The sequence below is a fragment of the Dendrobates tinctorius genome, unplaced genomic scaffold, assembly GCF_039654945.1.
Source record: "Dendrobates tinctorius isolate UK_male_01 unplaced genomic scaffold, ASM3965494v1 ptg000180l, whole genome shotgun sequence".
Lineage (NCBI taxonomy): Eukaryota > Metazoa > Chordata > Amphibia > Anura > Dendrobatidae > Dendrobates > Dendrobates tinctorius.
Window position 1 is genome coordinate 3,244,426 of NW_027361847.1, and position 19,912 is coordinate 3,264,337.

Below are 19,912 nucleotides of genomic sequence, written 5' to 3' on the forward strand. Positions count from 1 at the left end.
TTCTCCACTGGCTCCCAGGTCCGAGCCTCTGGACCATGACCCTTCCAATCCACCAAATAAAACTTTTTGCCCCGCATAACCTTGCATCCCATGATGGCATTGACCTCAAACTCGTCCGAAGACAAGTCTGATGTCCCGGCAGATGACTCGGAGATCCGGGACAAGTGAACAGGCTTGAGGGACACATGGAATGTATCAGAGATAGCCAAGTGTGGTGGAAGGGCCAGACGGTAGACCACAGAGCTGATCTGCTCGAGGACCTTGAAGGGGCCAATGTGGCGCGGTGCGAACTTAGTGGACTCTACCCGCAGCCTGATGTTTCGGGCGGAGAGCCACACCAAGTCGCCAGGGGCAAAAGTCGGAGCAGGGCGCCGGTGTGCGTCAGTGGAGGTCCTCATTCTCTCCTTGGAAGCCCGGATAGCATCCTGGGTGCGATCTCAAATGTCGCGTGCCTCCACCGCCCAGTCTGCCACCCTGGAGTTGGTGGATGACACGGGCATGGGCACAGGGACGCGCGGATGCTGACCGTAATTTAGGAGGAATGGGGTCTGACCGGTGGAGTCGGCCACAGCATTGTTCAAAGCGAACTCTGCCCACGGCAGCAAGGATACCCAGTTGTCCTGCCTGGTCGAGACAAAATGTCGAAGATATGTGATCAGGGTCTGGTTGGCTCTCTCTACCAACCCGTTCGTCTCGGGATGATAGGCCGAGGAGAGATTCAGCTCAATGCTGAGCTGGGAACAAAGCTCTCTCCAAAACCGTGACGCAAACTGAGGACCCCGATCACTGGCAATCTTGTCCGGCATGCCATGCAGGCGGAAAACGTGCTTAATGAACAACACTGCCAGGCCCCGCGCAGAAGGTAACCGGGAGAGAGGTACCAAGTGCACCATCTTAGAGAAATAGTCGGTGACAACCCAAATGACTGTGCTGCCACTGGACTTGGGTAGCCCCACCACAAAGTCCATACCGACCATCTCCCAGGGCCTGTCCGCTACCGGCAGAGGATAAAGAAGCCCAGCGGGCCGCTGCCGAGAGGACCTATTCTGGGCGCAAGAGACGCACACCTGAATATAGTCCCTGACGTCACGGGCCATATGCGGCCACCAGTACGTCCTCTCCAGAAGCTCAGAGGTCCGTTTTGTCCCGAAATGTCCACCCACCCTGGACGAATGAGCCCAAGAGAGAATCTCTGGTCGCAGACGGGCAAGGACAAATGTCTTGCCCGGAGGTACTGACTCAAGGGCAAACGGAGCCACAGTCCTCAGTCTCTCGGATGGAACGATCAGCCAAGGCTCCTCTTCCTCCGATGACACCACGGAGCGGGAGAGAGCATCGGCCCGGACGTTCTTCTCCCCGGAGAGAAAATGGAGGGTGAAGTGGAACCGGGAAAAGAACAAAGACCATCTGGCCTGGTGAGAGTTTAGCCGCTGGGTTGTTTGCAAATATACCAACTTTTTGTGGTCGGTGAACACCTGGAAAGGGTGGTGAGCCCCCTCCAGGAGGTGTCTCCACTCCGAGAAGGCCAACTTCATCGCTAGCAACTCCCTGTCCCCGATGGCATAATTCCTCTCCGCCGGTGTGAAGGTCTTGGAGAAAAAGAAGCATGGGTGCTTCCGACCTTGCGTGTCCTTCTGAAACAGGACCGCTCCAGCACCGACAGAAGAGGCATCCACTTCCAGAATGAAGGGCTTATCTACATCGGGGCGATGTAGAATGGGAGCGCTAGCGAAATGGGACTTAATGGAGGAGAAGGCCTTGGAGACCGGTTCCGACCACAACTTGGGATTTGCACCCTTCTTGGTGAGGGCAACCAAGGGTGCTACCAAAGTCGAGAAGTGGGGGATGAATTGGCGATAGTAATTTATGAACCCCATAAAGCGCTGCACCGCTTTGAGAGAATGAGGTTCCTGCCAATCCATGACCGCCTGTAGCTTGGCAGGGTCCATGGCCAATCCCTGGGAGGAGATGATATAGCCCAGGAAAAGCAAGGACTCCTGCTCAAACACACACTTCTCCAACTTGGCATAGAGGGAGTTTGTCCGCAGGAGATCGAAAACTTTGCAAACATCTCTCCGGTGGGAGTCAATATCTGGAGAGTAGATGAGAATATCATCCAGATAGACTACAACCGAGGTGGTAAGCATATCCCGTCTTCACAAAGTCTTGGAAGACGGCCGGGGCATTACAGAGGCCGAAGGGCATCACCAGGTATTCATAGTGCCCATCCCTGGTGTTAAATGCCGTCTTCCATTCGTCCCCATCACTGATGCGAATCAGGTTGTCAGCCCCCCGCAGATCAAGTTTTTAAAACACCCTCGCTCCCCGTAGCCTATCAAACAGCTCTGATATCAGGGGCAAAGGATATTTTTTACTCTTCGCCACGACAGCACCCACTGGAGGTATCGGATCCGCCCATTTGGAACAGGAAACCCTACAGGAAAGATAAAAGGGGCGGTCCGCCTTTCCTCCTCAGTTTTGGTTTCCTGTTCCAAATGGAGCAGGATCCTGCAGGATCTTACCTGGGCCATGCATCCGCCTGTGCGGTCTCTTCGGGAACGGCAGGGGCTGCGGTCCGGAAGCAGCGTCGGGGGAGACTCCGTTTGACGGCTCCCCCCTCGTCTGGTGGCATAGTGGTAATGGCCGGGTCCGGGGAGGGCCGCCCGGTCTTACCAGGGAGCGCGCCGGTCTGGCATCCGGGAGATTCCCCCCCCCCCCCATCCCCATCGGTGGGGGTATAGCGTGGATGGTGAGGCCATGTGCGCGCGAGCCGCGTGTGTCAATAGCGGTGGCGCGGGAGCAGGCCGGCGCCCGACGCTCCTATACCCCGGAAGTAATGGTTGAACTTCCGGGGTAAGATGGCGATGACGCGTCGCATGCGCCCTGTGACAGGGCGACTTCCGGGGCTACGATAAGGATACAGATAAAACAGCGCTGCAACATTGGAACATGTCGTCCCCCGCAGAGTCGCAGACCCCAGCAGGGGATTCAGCTGGGGGCAACTCCACCAGGGACCGCAGCGCCAGGACAGAGACTGCCCGCAGGAGCGAGGCAGCAGAAACCCGATCCAAACCGTCTCAGCCATCTGAACCGGTATTAAGCTTCACTGGGTGAGTGTGCAAAGCATATGCTCTACCTATTAAGCTAACCTCCTCTCCTCCCCCCCCCCTCCCCCCTCTCTTTACCTTTGACCTCCCGTTTCAGTCAAAGAAAAAAGGAAAAACAAAACATAAAGAATGCGCATTATGTTCAGAGCCTCTCCCTGACTCCTACCCCAAAAAACTCTGCAAACAATGCATTAAAGAGACCAGGCAGGGGTCGACGATATCTTCTCAGGATATCCGAGCCATAATTAGGGAGGAAATACAAGCCATCAACCGCGCCAGCACTCCCGCAGAGTCCAGTCATAGAAAACAGGTCATTGTTAGTTCAGAGTCAGAGGAAGAACAGGAGTTAAACTCAGGCTCCGCATCCACGTCCTCATCATCATCCTCGGAGGCGGAAGGACGCGCATGTTTTCCACTGGACAGCGTAGATAACCTGGTTAAAGCGGTTAGAAATACTATGGGGTGTGAAGAGGAAAGGGGAGCCCAGACCGCGCAGGACATTATGTTTGCGGGATTGGCAGAGAAAAAGAGATCATTTCCAGTAATACCGGCAATTAAAGATCTCATCAAAAGGGAGTGGGAAAAACACGACCAGAGGGGTTTTCTCCCATCCGCTTCAAAACGGAAGTACCCGTTCACTGATGAAGATCTATTAAAATGGTCTAAAATACCAAAGGTGGACGCTGTCATATCCTCCACTTCCAAACAAACCTCGATCCCGGTCGAGGACGCAGGATTGTTAGCAGACCCATTGGACCGAAAGGCTGAATCTTCGCTCAAAAGGTCCTGGGAGTCCACCACCGGGGTATTCAAACCCGCAATAGCCAGCACATGTACTGCTAGGTCAATGCTGGTATGGCTAGATCAATTAGACCAGCAGATTGAGCAAAGAGTGTCAAGGGAGAAACTGCGTGCAGCCATCCCGTTGATAAGAGGGGCAGCTGCCTTTATGGCAGACGCTTCAGCGGACACCCTAAGACTGGCAGCAAGGTCGGCAGCCCTGGTGAATAACGCCAGACGAGCGCTTTGGATAAAAAGCTGGAAAGGGGATGCACAGTCAAAATCCAAAATTAGTGCAACCCCATGCGAGGGTGAGTTCCTCTTCGGAAAAGCCTTAGACGAAATTCTCGCCAAGGCAAAAGAAAGAAAAAAGGCCTTCAGTGATTCTCCCATTCCGTTTTATAGGAAAACCTTTAAAAGACGGCCATTCGGGAGAAGAAGACAATCGGACAGAACGAGATGGGCCACGAAAGACGAAAAGCAGAAGGGTACCATCTTCAGAGGGCCAACATATAGGAGAGAAAAAAATTAAAAGTTTAGACCCACCAGTTGGGGGCAGATTAAAATTTTTTTTTACCAAATGGGAACAAATTACGTTAAACCCATGGATTTTGAATATAATCAAGGAAGGAATAAAGATTGAATTCCTTCGAATCCCCTATGAGTTCTTTGTTATAACTCGCCTTAATTCCTCACTTCAGCAAAAGGCTCTCGAAGACGAGATTCGAGTCCTGCTAGCTAAAAAAGTTTTAGTTGACGTCCCTGAGGAACAACAGGGTAGAGGCTTTTACTCTCCCCTGTTTTTGGTGTCTAAACCAGACGGTACATTTAGAACCATTATTAATTTAAAGAAGCTAAATTCATTTATAAAAAATTATAAGTTCAAAATGGAATCGATCAGATCCACTATAAAGCTTCTTTTCCCAAATTGCGTAATGGCAGGGATTGATTTAAAAGATGCTTATTATCATCTCCCTATACACAACAGATTCCAGAAATACCTAAGAGTCGCAGTGGAAGTCGAGGGAAGGATTCATCATTTTCAATACGCGGCAATGCCCTTCGGGCTTTCCACGGCACCAAGAATATTTACCAAGGTGATGGCAGAAGTGATGGCCTACCTTCGCCAAAAGGACACACTAATTGTACCATATCTAGACGACTTCCTAGTAATTGGGAATTCAGTCAAACAATGTACTGAACGCGTGACTGACGCAGTCTCCTCTTTTCAGAGCCTTGGCTGGATCATCAGTATCCAAAAGTCCAGACTCGATCCGCAATCTCTCCAGACATTTCTAGGATTTCAACTAGATTCCTTGACCCAGAGATGTCTACTACCCCAGGTAAAAATCATCCTCACAAAACAAAAAATACAAGCAGCTATAGATAAACCACGTGTATCCTTAAGAGGAGCAATGTCACTATTAGGATCACTAAATTCTTGCACCCCGGCAGTCCGGTGGGCCCAGTACCATGTCCGTACACTACAACACCAAATCCTCCAGGAGGATAAGCGACATAGTGGTCATTTACAGAGCAAAATAACCCTGTCACAAGAAGTCTTGACTTCCCTAGAGTGGTGGTTAGACGATGACCATTTATGTTCAGGAGTTCCATGGGTTATAGTTCCATCCTGTATTGTAACCACCGATGCCAGTCCCCAGGGCTGGGGAGCCCACATGGAGAATGGGTTTTATCAGGGAAGGTGGAGTAAAGAGGAATGTGATTACTCATCTAATTTAAAAGAACTGACTGCAGTGTTCTATGCTCTATACAACTTCCTTCCGCAGCTCCAACAGAAGCACGTAAGGATCCTGTCGGACAATACCACCACAGTGGCATATATAAACAGACAAGGAGGAACTCGATCAGAGACTCTGATGTCTTCAGCGGCAAAAATTCTAAACTTAGCAGAAAACTATTTTTTGTCCCTCTCGGCCCTTCATATAAGAGGCGAGAGCAATCAAAAGGCAGACTTCCTAAGCCGTCACACTCTACGACAAGGAGAGTGGTGCCTCAATCGGAAGGTCTTCAGTTACATAGTAGCCTCATGGGGACAACCCGAGGTGGATCTTTTCGCCACAAGGGAGAACAGGCAGATAAAAACCTTTGCCTCCCTATCTCCGTCAGATCACCCAAACATACTGGACGCCTTTCTAGTTCCATGGAATTTCAACCTAGCGTATTCGTTCCCTCCATTGATCCTCCTACCTCAAGTAATTCGGAAGATCAGAGACGACAAAGCAAGAATAATCTTAATAGCACCGTTCTGGCCAAAAAGACCATGGTTTCTGCAGATTATGTCGATAACAGATCCTTGGGTCCTTCCGACTGCCAATCTACTCTCCCAAGGTCCCTTTTTCCACCCTCAAGTGCTCAGCTTGCACTTGACGGCGTGGAATTTGAGAGGCAGTTATTGAGGACAAGAGGATTCTCGGAGTCCTTAATTGCTACACTACTACAAAGTAGAAAACAGTCCACGACCCAAATTTACACTAGAATATGGAAAAAATTTCTTCAATTCCATACAGTACCTCATACAACAGAAGTTCCGATAATCCCAATCTTGGAATTTCTGCAGAAGGGGAAAGACTTAGGCTTAGCAGTAAATACACTGAGAGTACAAATATCGGCATTAGGAGCACTATATGGCCATAATATAGCAGGCAACAAGTGGATAACTCGTTTTATTACAGCATGTGAACGAATAACTCCAATCCACATACCCTCCGTCCCTACATGGGATCTAAATCTGGTCTTAGACGCCCTAACGGTAGACCCCTTTGAGCCGATCGACACAATACCCTTCAAATACTTAGCACTTAAAATGGCCCTCTTAGTATCACTGACCTCAGCTAGAAGAGTGGGTGATATTCAGGCCTTGTCAATAGATCCACCTTTTTTCCAAGAATACCAAGACAGATTGTATTAAAACCAGACCCTGCCTACCTGCCAAAAGTGGCAACAAAATACCATAGATCTCAGGAGATACTCCTCCCAACCTTCTATAAAAATCCCTCTACTCCGGAAGAGCAGAGGTTCCATACTCTGGACGTCAAAAGAACTGTCCTAAGATATATTGAGAGGTCCAACAGTTGGAGGCAGAGCAGGGCCCTATTTGTTTCATTTCAGGGCTGTAAGAAGGGGTATGGAGTCACGAAGAGCACCATTTCCCGGTGGATCAGAGAGGCCATTCGTTTAGCCTACTCCGCAAAAAACGAAGATCCTCCAGGGAACATCAGGGCGCATTCCACCAGGGCAATGGCAACTTCTTGGGCGGAAAAGGGAGATGTTCCGATTGAAACTATATGTAAGGCGGCAGTTTGGTCATCCCCTTCTACCTTCTATAAGCACTACAGACTTGATCTTTCATCAACCTCTGACTTAAGCTTTGGCAGGACTATCCTTGGCACGGTGGTCCCACCCAGGTGATGGTCTCTGGAATCTCTCCAGTGGGTGCTGTCGTGGCGAAGAGTAAAAAGCCGGATTACTTTCCGGTAATGCTCTTTTAATGAGTCCACGACAGCACCCGTTCACTCCCCCCCCTAAAGATATCAATAGTTAAAGTATTACCAAATAATGGATAAGAAAGATGTTAAAATAAGAGAACATTGCCTAATCCTTGGCGGTCCTTCTGGTACTCTGAAACGTAAAACTGAGGAGGAAAGGCGGACCGCCCCTTTTATCTTTCCTGTAGGGTTTCCTGTTCCAAATGGGCGGATCCGATACCTCCAGTGGGTGCTGTCGTGGACTCATTAAAAGAGCATTACCGGTAAGTAATCCGGCTTATTCTTAACGGTGATGGCGTTAAGACCCCTGTAATCAATGCAAGGACGTAGTTCCCCACTCTTCTTCTGGACGAAGAAGAACCCCGCACCCACTGGTGACACTGACTTCCTAATGAATCCTCTTGCCAGATTCTCCCTGATGTATTGAGACATGGCCTCTGTCTCCGGGAGAGATAGGGGATAGAGTCGACCCCGGGGAGGCTCAGCACCAGGCATGAGGTCAATAGGACAGTCATAGGGGCGATGCGGTGGAAGGGTCTCCGCCGCCTTTTTGGAGAACATGTCCTCATACTGTCGATAGTGTTTGGGGAGCGAGGAGAGATCAGCGGGAACTTTGGTGGAGGCAACCTGAACGCACTTCCTCAGACATCTACCCTCACATGATTTACTCCACCCAATAATCCTCCCTGAGGACCACTCTATATGGGGGGAGTGGTACCGCAGCCAGGGGACAGCTAGAAGTACCTGGTCAATACCCTCGGGCATGATGAGGAGGGATATCGTCTCCTGATGAGATGGAGCCACTGAGAGTAACAAGGGGACGGTCTGGTGGGTTATCTGTGAGGGTAGAGTGGCGCCCTTCACCACTCTGACGGTGACTGGTGTAGACATCATAACCAGGGGTATAGCGTGCCGTTGAGCGAAGGCTGACGACATAAAATTGCCCTCTGCCCCGGAATCCACGCAAACCTCCACCGCCAGAGTGGAAGAATCAAACTCAAGTGTCCCCTTAAAGGACAGCTTGGAGGAAAACGTCGCTGATTCTAGTGCGCCGCCTCCTACGGCCACTAGGCGCGAACGTTCTCCCAGCTGCTGTGGGCTAGGGTTGGCAAGCTGACCGGACTGCCGGCAAACATGACAGCTCACAGGAGCTCGAGCGGATCGGGGCCTGGATCCCTCACGGGAAGCCCTCGGACGCCCGATCGGAAGATTCCAGAGGTTTAGCAAAACTAGGTGCCAACCTAAACCTCTGCCTACACTGGTCCCGCTCCAACCTTCACTCGGCAAAACGAAGATCTATACGGGTGGAGACAGTGATAAGCTCCTCCAGTGTAGCGGGAATCTCTCTGGTGGACAGAGCGTCCTTCACATGGCCAGCCAAACCTCTCCAGAATGCCGGAATGAGGACCTTATCTGGCCACTCTAACTCTGAGGCCAGCGTCCGGAACTGGATGGCAAAGTGGCTGACCATGGATGAGCCCTGTGACAATGCTAGCAGCCGGAGCGCGGTGTCATGGTGTGGTCCCAGGAAGACCTGCTTCAGAGTGTCCAAGAACCGCGAGACACTCTGCACCACATAATCACCACGCTCCCACAGCGGTGTGGCCCACTCCAAAGCCCTGCCCGACAAGAGGGAAATAATAAATCCCACTTTAGCCCGCTCAGAGGGGAATCGTGCGGCCAGCAGCTCCAGCTGTATAGAGCACTGACTTACGAAACCCCTACAAGAAGCACTATCACCCGAGAACTTCTCGGGCAGCGGGAGGCGGGACAAAGTCGGGGCAGGGATGGCTGTGGTCACACGGGAGACAGCCTCTGTGGCTACCTGAACAGCGACCGCAGTAACATCCGCAGCTGAGGCTGAACGCTCAAGAGCCGCCAACCTGCCCTGCAGCTGCCGGATGTACTGCAGCAGTCGCTGTTCATCCGCCATTACTAGCCAGACCCTGGCGCTAGGATAATGTTAGGGCTGGCGGAACGCACCAAATAATAAAGATGGTAATAAGGTGCGTTCGCAGCCCGAGGTCCACCGTGCAGGGGTGGTAACCTGCTGCTCTGTAATGGCGGATGCTGTATGGCGGTATACTATAAGAACACACGCGGGTTATCGTCACCCGGGGTGTACAGGGGCGGACTGCTGCTTCACAGAGCCGCACTACCACTGAACATAAACGCCGGAGCCTGTTTGTGCTCACAGAGCTCGGCTAAATGAGCGCACAGTGTTCTGCCACAGAACACTACCCCAAGGACACGGGGTTAGAGTCCTTCTAGGCCCACTGAGCGCGCTGTGTCTCTGCCAAGACCGCCGCTAAAGACGCTGGCAGTGGAGTGGAGCACGTGCACTGAAGCGTGCTGGATCACTGGTGAGGACCAATGTCTGACTCAAACCCTGACCTACCTACACCTAAGCCTGGGCGCTAGCAGGCTAGGCTGCACAACACATGCGTACCAAGGGTAGGGGTTTCATAATGAGTCAATCACCAGATACATGCATACATCTCTCATACCTCATAGTCTGTAAATACAGTCTATCCTAGCACATGGGCGAGCGGCCATGCAAACCTTTTATAGCCAGGGGCGTCCGGGACGTTCCTGGCTTCTCGGATGGGCCAATCTGAACACGAGCAGCACCTGAGCATGTGACCCTCGATCTCCAATGGGAGATCACTCCACAGGCATGCTCAATGGCCCGACATGAGGACTTAGTCCCTGGAGAATCTCGCTGCTGAGCAGCATGCATTGTCATAGCTGTGCCAGAGGTGGCAGCAGCACGCAAACCCACGGAGTTGGCCTGGGCAGAGCGCCGGGACCGACAAATCTGCTGAGCAGGCTCCTCTGCGGCTGAAGAAGAATGGGAGCAAGGCTCTGGATTCCTGCTGTGCAGTGGCAGGAACCCGACGCCTAACAGTCTGGCATTACAGTGGTACCAGACCTCCTGGTTGATTTGGGCCTGGGTCACGTTCTCATGGGCCAGGTTGCTCAGTTTTTGCATTCTTTCTCTGAGCCGCAGGACATATTCAACCACCGAGACGCCCGTAGTTTTGGGGTCACCCTCCCAACAGTCCTTAATCAAATTAAGTGTCCCCCAACCCTACTCCCATAAACCAGTTCAAAGGGGGAGAATCCTGTAGACGCCTGGGGTACCTCTCTGTATGCAATCAACAGATGAGGGAGGTACCATTCCCAGTCTCTTCCTTCAGTCTCCACCAGCATTTTGAGCATTTGTTTAAATGTCCCGTTAAAACGCTCGCAGACTCAGTTGGTTTGGGGATGATAGGCGCTGGCCACCTAATGCTGCACTTGTATTTTCTCGCAGAGGCTTTCCATCAGATTGGACATGAATTGGGTTCCCTGATCGGTTAACATTTCCCTGGGGAAATCCACACGAGACAAAACAGTCAGTAAAGCATCCGCCACTTTGTCTGCTCGGATGGAGGACAGTGCCACAGCTTCCAGATATCGTGTAGCATAGTCCACCACTGTGAGGATGTACTTTTTGCTAGAGCTGCTAGGGATTGCAAATGGCCCTTTGATAGCCACAGCCACTCGCTGGAAAGGCTCATCGATCACTGGCAGTGGTTTCAATGGGGCCTTCTTTATATTCCCAGACTTTCCAACTCTCTGACAAACTGCGCAGGATCGACAGTAATTGGCAATATCTGTCCCCATCTTGGACCAATAAAAATTGTGTCAGGCGAGCTTTAGTCTTTTGTATTCCAAGGTGTCCAGCCAGAGGAATTTCATGAGCAATTCTCAATAATTGTTCCCTAAATGGATAAGGAATGACCAGTCGCTTTTCACAGTCCCAAGGTTCTGTAGTATCAGTGGGGAGAGTCTCTTTATACAGTCTGCCTGCTCCCAGTATATTCTCTCTTTGCCAGAAGCAGTGGGGGTTGATCTGCAAGACATCTGAGCTTCTCCAGACTAACATCTGTCTGCAGGGCCTCCTGGAAGCTCTGTCATTCTGCAGCCCCTGGCCTAGTGTGACTGCCAGGCCCTGGTCTGAAGCTGAGTCTTCAGTGTCGGTTATCAGGGGCATTGTTGGGTCTGCCAGGCGAGGAGGCTCCGGGGCTACAGTGTGGTCCCTCTTTTGTGGCAGTTCTATTTGAGCCTCATCGTCTAATTTCTGGGGTTGAGTCTGAGCCGCAGCCTGACTTCGGGTCACAGCTGCCACATGCGTACATTCCTGTGCATTGGTAGATTTTCCCTCCTTGCACGGGATCTCACGTGGGTCACTTGCTTCCACCTTCTCTGTAGCATTTACTTGCAAGGGAGGGAATATAGTGGGACACCATCCTCCCCAAGTCGGTGCCTAGCAACACATTGGTGGGAATAGCCTCTGATACTCCCACTTCTCTCAGTCCTTTCCCTGCTCCCCAGTCCAGGTATACACAGGCCATGGGCATGGCAGGGCTGACACCCCCAATCCCGGTTATAGACAGTCTTTCCTGGTATGATATCTGCAGGGGTTAACATTGCTGGATGCACCAGTCACCTCTGCCCCAGACCAATGGTGCCTTTATTGCCAACAGTGACAGATTGACAGTTCTCATTGGTTCTCACATCAGAGCTGGCCACAAAGAGGACAGAAGGTGGGGGCCCAGACGGCTTTGGGGTGGTAGTTGGGCGTTTCTCCCTATCAGGGCAGACAGCGCTAACATGTCCCACTTTGTTGCAGGAGAAGCATTGGCGTGCATCGCCTAAAGAATGACTAATCCTCGGGACCCCATAGGTGGGCTTGAACAGCACTGGTGATCGGCCGGCAGAGGGAGAAGAGTCCCCGTTTGGCTTACCTCCCTTCCAGCTGAATCCCAATGGCTTCCGCACCTCAGGCATCCTGTTAGCCACATAGCAGTCAGCAATCCTTGCATCCTGATCTGCTGCTTTTGGTTTTGATCACACACAAATTGTTGTACATCCGTGAGACACATATGAAGAAATTGATCCTTGACCATAAGATCCGTTAAGTCCTCAAAACTGTTAACAGAACGTCCCTTGATCCATTGGTTGAACGTGGTCCTCAACGTGCTCACGATATCCGCCTAGCTGTCAGTTGATCCACGTTGTAAATTCCAGAACTTTCTCCAATACACTTCTGGGGTTAGGTTGTACTTCCTGATCAGGGCCTCTTTTATTGCCTCATAGTTCCCATCTAGCTCTGGTGGGAGGTCAGCAAAAACTTCCAGGGTTTGCCTCTCAACCATGGGGTTATGTACTGCGCAACTGCTCACTGGGTAGATGGTATTGTCTGCAGGATTTTTCAAACCCCCGAAGGAAAGTATCTAAGTCCATATCCTTTTCCATCACCGGGAAGTTTTCCAGATGTGGTTTCCTTGGATTAATGTCCTGGAAGGAGGTCAGCTGTGGGGTGTTACCCCTTTCTATTTGAGCCATCTGAAGTTTGAAAGCTCTCTCCTCCTGGCGTTCTGCAGCCTCTATCTCAGCCCGGTCTCGGCGTTCTGCAGTCTCTCTCTCTGCCTGTCGGTACTGTAGAATAAGCTGCATGCGCAGATTGAGATCACTTCTTCCCAGCTGTTGTAAGTCCATTTGTAAAAGTCCATAGGTTCCATTACTGGCACTTCCACAAGGTATCTCCAGTGGAAGAGCTGGCATTGCTAGGTCTCTCTGAGGTGGGCTCTATCTTTGCCCTGTTGCTTCAGTATTTTGCTCTATGTCCTGCTCGATCAAGGCACGTATCAGCAATTCCATTGATTTGTCGGCTGTCTCTATTCCTCTCTGCTCACAAAGGTTGGTCAGAGCCTCTTTGCTCTGCTTCTTGTACAGGGCTGCCATATCAATGAACAGCCCTTGCCAAATAAAAGAATTCTATCCCACCGCTGCCACCGATTTATCACGTACCCGCTTCTAGCACGTGACTTGGTGTTGCGCCTGCAAGGGTTAATCTATCTCCTCTCACTCAGTCCAGCATTCAACCTCTGTTCTGTGCTGCAGTGGGAGCATAAATTACACCCCGACACAGACCACGCACCCCGTTTCATACAAACTTTAAGGCTATGGATTCTTTAGAGCAACAAGGTTCAAACTTATTAAAGTTGTAAGCTTTAATAGAAAACATACCGTGCTTACAATAAAAAGATATAATAAATATGGAAATAAAAAGTGACATACAAATATTCAAAACAGCGATAAAATAAAAATGTTAAAATAGCAGAACTACCTACAACGTTTCCATCTGCAGATATTCTGTTTCCTGAGGGAGGAGAAACAAATTATGGCACACATCAGCCTTCCAGGCTGCCCCCACATGTGAAAAGGTTTCTATGTGTAAAGGCCTCATTTATTGCTTTGACATGGAGATCAGATTTCTAGACCAGCCTCCCATGTTAATATTCTAATTGCTGGTTTGTGACTGGACCCTGGCGACTCTACCAATGAATACATTATTTTTCTCTGAAAGCACTTTGTGTAACCTTTTTCACAGATAGTGTCAAGCTGCAATTGGCGTCTCCCCTTCAAAGGCACTAGGAGGTGTGAAATGTTTCCACTTTTTGTGTTCTCAGCAAGGCCCCCTGGGGTGACTGGAGTCAGGAGACTGCCTTTCACAGGATAACATATGTTGGGAACTTTGTGAAGAACTGCAGTCTAAGAACAGATGCTAATTTACTGCCGGTCACACACCCATACATATACATATTTCACTACATAGACAGATACACGGCAGGTCATGTATTCAGTCTGTGTGTCTCCACAGATGGATCCAGGAAGAGAAATCCACCAGAGAGATGTCCCCGTCCTCTGTATCCCCAGGACTGTCCAGAGGAGAATCACAACATCCCGGAGGATCATCAGGTAGATGACACTGAAGCCCCCACAACATCTGACCATGAAGTGATGGGACCTGAGCTCATCTTACATTTTTCTTTTTAGGCTAAAGATCTGATGGATATTAAGGTTGAGGTTATCGATGAAACCGAAGAAACAATGGATATTTGGGCTGATCACCATGGTAAGGAGGGGAAAATTTTTCTTTTTTCATTTTTCTGTATATCTGAAAAGGGTTGTCTTCCTATTTTTCTGTTTTGTTTTTTTTTTTACCTCTATTCATTATATGAAAATAAAATTTACTATTTGAGTGCCGAAGTTTCTCCAATTGCTAAGCTGATTTTCTTTTGAGCACCAAAGTTCCCAGAACTAATAGTGAGCACCCCTTCATTTCTCTAAGGAGGGGAAACTGTCATGTTTGTTCTGTGATCACCTACTACTACTCCCATCATCTCATCATCACATGACACAATCTATTCCGTCACTGTGTGTTTCCTACAGATGAATCCAGGAGGAGAAATCCACCAGAGAGATGTCCCCATCCTCTGTTTTCCCAGGATTCTCCAGAGGAGAATGACAACATCCCAGAGGATTATGAGGTAGACGGCGCGGAGTCCTGTACCAGATCTGTATGTGGGGGGACGTTTCCGATTGAGGTCATACATTTTGGTGGTTTCTTGTATTGTGCTGATTGTTACACCTGATATATCAGGAGGAAGATGTGATTACTATTAAAGTGGAGGATGAAACAGAAGAAGAAACGATGACTAGGTGGGATCAGCCGTGTGTGAGTGACGGTAAGAAGGAGATTCCATTAGATGTTTCCACAGGTATGTGATAATGACCGACGTGTGATATTGTGTGTGTGAGTTTCCCGTCCGGTGATGGAGCAGCTGCTCCTGTACAGAAAGTACGGCCCTGCTCCGATGACTATCTGGGATGTAGGAGGGCCAGAACACAGGTCTCAGTTGGAGACAAGTGGAGGACACCAGGTAGGTGACAGTACATGAAATATGTTTAGTCACTTTTCAAGGAAGGAGGGTTCCTGTAACATAAACGGGATCACAAGATTGTATATATAAACAGGTCCAATACATCCAGTCCTGTAGACTCCCTCCTTCATATAACATCTGGCTCCATTGCCCTGGTGTTTAACACCCAGCCCCTCTACACATATCAGTTCCAATGGCAGCTGATGGATAAATAGAGCCTGGAGGGGCGTCCTTAAAGTGGTGACACAAGCAAAACAGGCCAGATTTAATAAAGCGTTTTACTGTCAAAATTTAAAAAATACAACACATTGTAGTGTATTTTATTATAAGACCACATTGTGGTTTTTGGAACATCCCTTTTCAGTGAACCTTGATTCACTGTTTTCTTTACGGATTACTCAGAGCGCACAGACCAGAGCACAAGGAATGTATAGAAAAATACATCAAAAGTTTTTTACCAATAATACCTCTAATAAATACAAACTGTGTAATGGATGCTACTTGTCAAACTAGAAGCATGAAGCAGCAGAATTGACACATACGATATAGGTTAATACCGTTATAAAGCACAGTGGTTTTCACCAGGAATATATATTGTCACAAGGAACAGAGAAAATTATGACATAACAAGTACTAGAAACTAAAAAATTTAAAAATTATTCCTATTGAAAAGGAAACTTTGTTAGCCTATAAATTCTAGTGTCATGTATCAAAGATTGATATAATAATTTATGATACGGCAAACAAACCTTCCCATTAACCTCTCCAATCAAAAAGGGCTAAAGAACCTCAGATGTAAATGGGAGAAATCTATCTATGCATGATATAAAACAATAGTCCTGATACTAAAGTGCCTAAGTGCATGTAAGCAATAGAATGTCACCCACAATTGACTCTGCATGCCCCACAATGTAACCACATAAAATGTGCAAATAAAATGCTGAATACCTGTGTAATGTGTCGAGACTGCTGCGTCTACCCTGACGCGCATTTTACCGATTCTTCCGGCGGCGACCCGGTAGCAGGACTCGGCATGGTGGTGGAGGTATACTGGTGCACAGCAGGACTCGGCATGGTGATGGAGGTAGACTGGTGCGCAACAGGACTCGGAATGGTGGTGGAGGTAGACTGGTGTGCAGTAGGACTCGGCATGGTGGTGGAGGTAGACTGGTGCGCAGCAGGACTCGGCATGGTGGTGGAGGTAGACTGGTGCACAGCAGGACTCGGCATGGTAGTGGCGGTAGACTGGTGCGCAGCAGGACTCGGCCTGTTGGTGACTTGAGGCAGGTGTGCAGCAGGACTCTGCATGGTGGTGAATCTGGATAGTGGTGGAACAGCCGGAAATGCCATGTTTGGCTGCTGGAAGTACAGAGTCTGCATAGCCTGGCAGTAAGCAGTATGGCAGGCCTGCATCACACTCAGCTGGAGTTCAGGAGTAAGGTTTTCCGACATGCCCCACTCTATAGCATTAAAAAAATGTTGTGCCGGTCTCTGAAGGTCAGCTTCCAGGCAGTCAAGGCGTAGGTTGACTTCCTTGAAAAGTGAGTTCACATGCGCGAACCCACTTTCCAGTCTGTCTCCAATGGCTTTTAGGCTATTCTGGAAGACCGAGCCTATGTGAGCAAACTCGGGCATGAGTGGCCTGTTCCAGGCCTTCTGCCGCTGGCGAGAAGAGCAAAAAAAAAAACAGTGGCAGATGACTAAGATAGGAAAATACTTAATAGCTGTCTGCAAATATTTCAAGGGCTGTCACATTGTAGAAGGATCATCTTTATTCTCATTTGCACAAGGAAAGACTAGAAGCAATGGGATGAAACTGAATGGGAGGAGACACAGATTAGATATTAGAAAAAACTTTTTGACGGTTAGAGTGGAACAGGCTCCCACGAGAAGTGGTGAGTTCTCCTTCAATAGAAGTCTTCAAACAGAGGCTGGACAGACATCTGGGATGATTTAGCGAATCCTGCTTTGAGTAGGGGGTTGGACCAGATGGCCCAGGAGGTCCCTTCCAACTCTACGATTCTGATTCTAAAACCTAAAGGACCAGCTTCCTGTTCTCAAGCCTGTGAATCCTGCCCACTTGCTGCATCGCTGGTGGCTGACTGGGACTATTCGGTGGCTATTCGATGAGTGGCCGCTCCAACAGAGGACGCTCCAGGTTCTGTTTGAAAAAGAAATGAAAAAATTACTGCAAAAAAAAAAATTTAAAGCGCCAACATATCCTGTGGAAAAGAAAACTTCAGCTGTTATACCTTGGAATACAACACAAAAAATACTTATGTTCGATGACCCATGTTTCCTGATGCCAATCACCCTGTATTTCTCTATTACTAGTATGTCCAGTGGCTGCTGCAATACCATAACCCATCTTTCCTGATCCCAATCACCCTGTATCTCTCTGTTACTAGTATGTCCACTGGCTGCTGCAATACCATAACCGGTATGTCCACTGGCTGCTTTCTCACCCTATTTTTTTGATTCTAACACACCATTTGTCTTTATCTGTCCATTTGAATCAATCTCCTTTTGCATTTTCTCTCCTGACTTCTAATTAATTGTCTCCTGTGTCTGTCCAGTCTCCCTTGCTTCTCCTCCCTTCTGATCACACCTGAGCTTTTTCATGTGATGTTAAGTTGCTATAAATTCAGAGACACAGGGCTGTCTAGACCTTGGGCTGTCTTTTGCAAGGATGTCTTTTTTAAGGATAACATCAGAAATATGCCAGAAGTGACAAGAAGGTACGACTACCCGCTGTGTTTACATGTACTAAATTTCTTTTGCCTTCAAACTTACTCTAGCCATGCTGACATATGCTCAAACAGTTTTGGCTCCATTACTCCTCACTCTCCTTCGCTATCCGCTATCCAAACAATAATCTCGGCCTCCCTCTTGCCTCCCCACCTGACCTCCTCTGCTGACCTGCTTCTTGACTTCAGAGCTCTCCTAATAAAATACAAAACAAGCCACCCACCCTCCTCCCTCTCTGCTGGCGACATATCTCCCAACCCCAGACCCCCACAGCTCATACCTCCAATTATTACCCCCTTCTATCGTTCCCAACCCAATACAAACACCAGAAATCTTTCCCATCTCAAATCTGTGCCCTTGACAACCACCACCCTGCTCCCACTCTCTGGATCACTCTGGAATGCCCGCTCCATCTGCAATAAACTCCATGTTATTCACGACCTCTTTACGTCTCGTAATTTCTCCTTCCTTGGCCTCACCGAAACATGGCTGACACCCTCCGACACCGCCTCCCCTGCTGCGCTATGTTACGGCAGCCTCCACTTCACCCACACTCCTCGCACTGGCAACAGACATGGTGGAGGAGTGGGCCTTCTCCTTTCTTCCAATTGCACCTTCAACCCAATCTCACCTCTTCCCTCCCTAATCCTCTCCTCTTTGAAGCCCACTCTGTCCGCATCTACTCCCCCTCCAACCTCCAAGTGGCCTTCATATACCAACCACCGGGCCCGACCACTGCCTTTATTGACCAATTCTCCACCTGGCTCCTTCACTTTCTCTCTGCTGACATTCCTACCATCATCATGGGCAACTTCATCATCCCCATTGACACCCACCAGTCAGCAACCTCCAAACTCCTGTCCCTTACTTCATCTTTTGGACTTACTCAGTGGTCCTCCACAGCCACCCACACAGACTGACACACATTAGACCTGGTCTTCACCTGTCTCTGCTCCTTATCTTACTTCACAACCTCCCTGTATCTGACCACCATCTACTCACTTTCTCATCACTGTCCTCCTCAACTGTCACCCATGTCCAGCAACATGCACACCCCCGCAGAAACATCGCACATCTAGACACTCGCACACTCTGACTCTATTCTACCACTGTCCTCCATATCTTCACGACACTGACACTGCCACTAGTTTCTACAATGCCACTCTTGCATCAGCCATTGACTCGGTCGCCCCTGTCATGCATAACAGAGTGCAACGAATCAATAGACAACCCTGGCACAATAACCACTAAAAAGCTTCGGCAAGCATCCAGAATTGCAGAACGGAGCTGGAAGATAACACATTCGCAAGACGTCTTCACTGCACTCAAACAAGCAACACTCGCATTCAAATCTGCCCTCACCTCTGCTAAACAGGCCTACTTTACATCCCTTGTATCTTCCTTATCCCACAACCCCAAACAGTTGTTCAATACTTTTAACTCCCTCCTCCACCCACCACTGCCCCCTCCGACTTCCCTAATCTCTGCCGAGGACTTTGCTGCATACTTCAAAAACAAGATAGACCAAACACGGCAAGTCTTTATTGCTCAACCACCACAACCCCTTTTCACGCCAGACCAATGCCCAAACCCCATAACCTCCCTACCTAACATCACTCAAGTGGAGCGTGCTCATCTCTCCAAATCACACCTCACCACTTGTGCACTTGACCCGATCCCATCCCACCTCCTCCCCAACATCACCACCACTCTTATCCCGTCCCTAACCCACCTCTTCAACCTATCACTAACTTCCGGTACCTTCCCTTCTGCTTTCAAGCATGGTACAATCACGGCTATCCTTAAAAATCCAACCCTCGACCCAACAGCCATGTCCAGCTATTGCCCAATATCGCTGCTCCCATTCGCTTCTAAACTCCTGGAGCAGCACGTCCACACTGAACTTTCCTCCCACCTCTCATCTAACTTGCTCTTTGACAATCTACAATCTGGTTTCCATCCTCACCACTCCACTGAGACAGCCCTGACCAAA

At 49.3% G+C, this 19,912-nt stretch overlaps 1 protein-coding gene across 1 annotated transcript in view; it reads left to right on the forward strand.

Moving 5' to 3' along the window:
- The window catches only part of LOC141054896 (uncharacterized), a 32,467-nt gene that overhangs the window by 10,069 nt on the left and 2,486 nt on the right, over positions 1-19,912 (forward strand). Inside the window, exons 5-8 of the mRNA XM_073551791.1 lie at positions 14,109-14,206; positions 14,285-14,363; positions 14,681-14,778; positions 14,892-14,976. Coding sequence (XP_073407892.1) covers positions 14,109-14,206; positions 14,285-14,363; positions 14,681-14,778; positions 14,892-14,976 — 360 coding nt within the window. The remainder of the gene's footprint in view (positions 1-14,108; positions 14,207-14,284; positions 14,364-14,680; positions 14,779-14,891; positions 14,977-19,912) is intronic.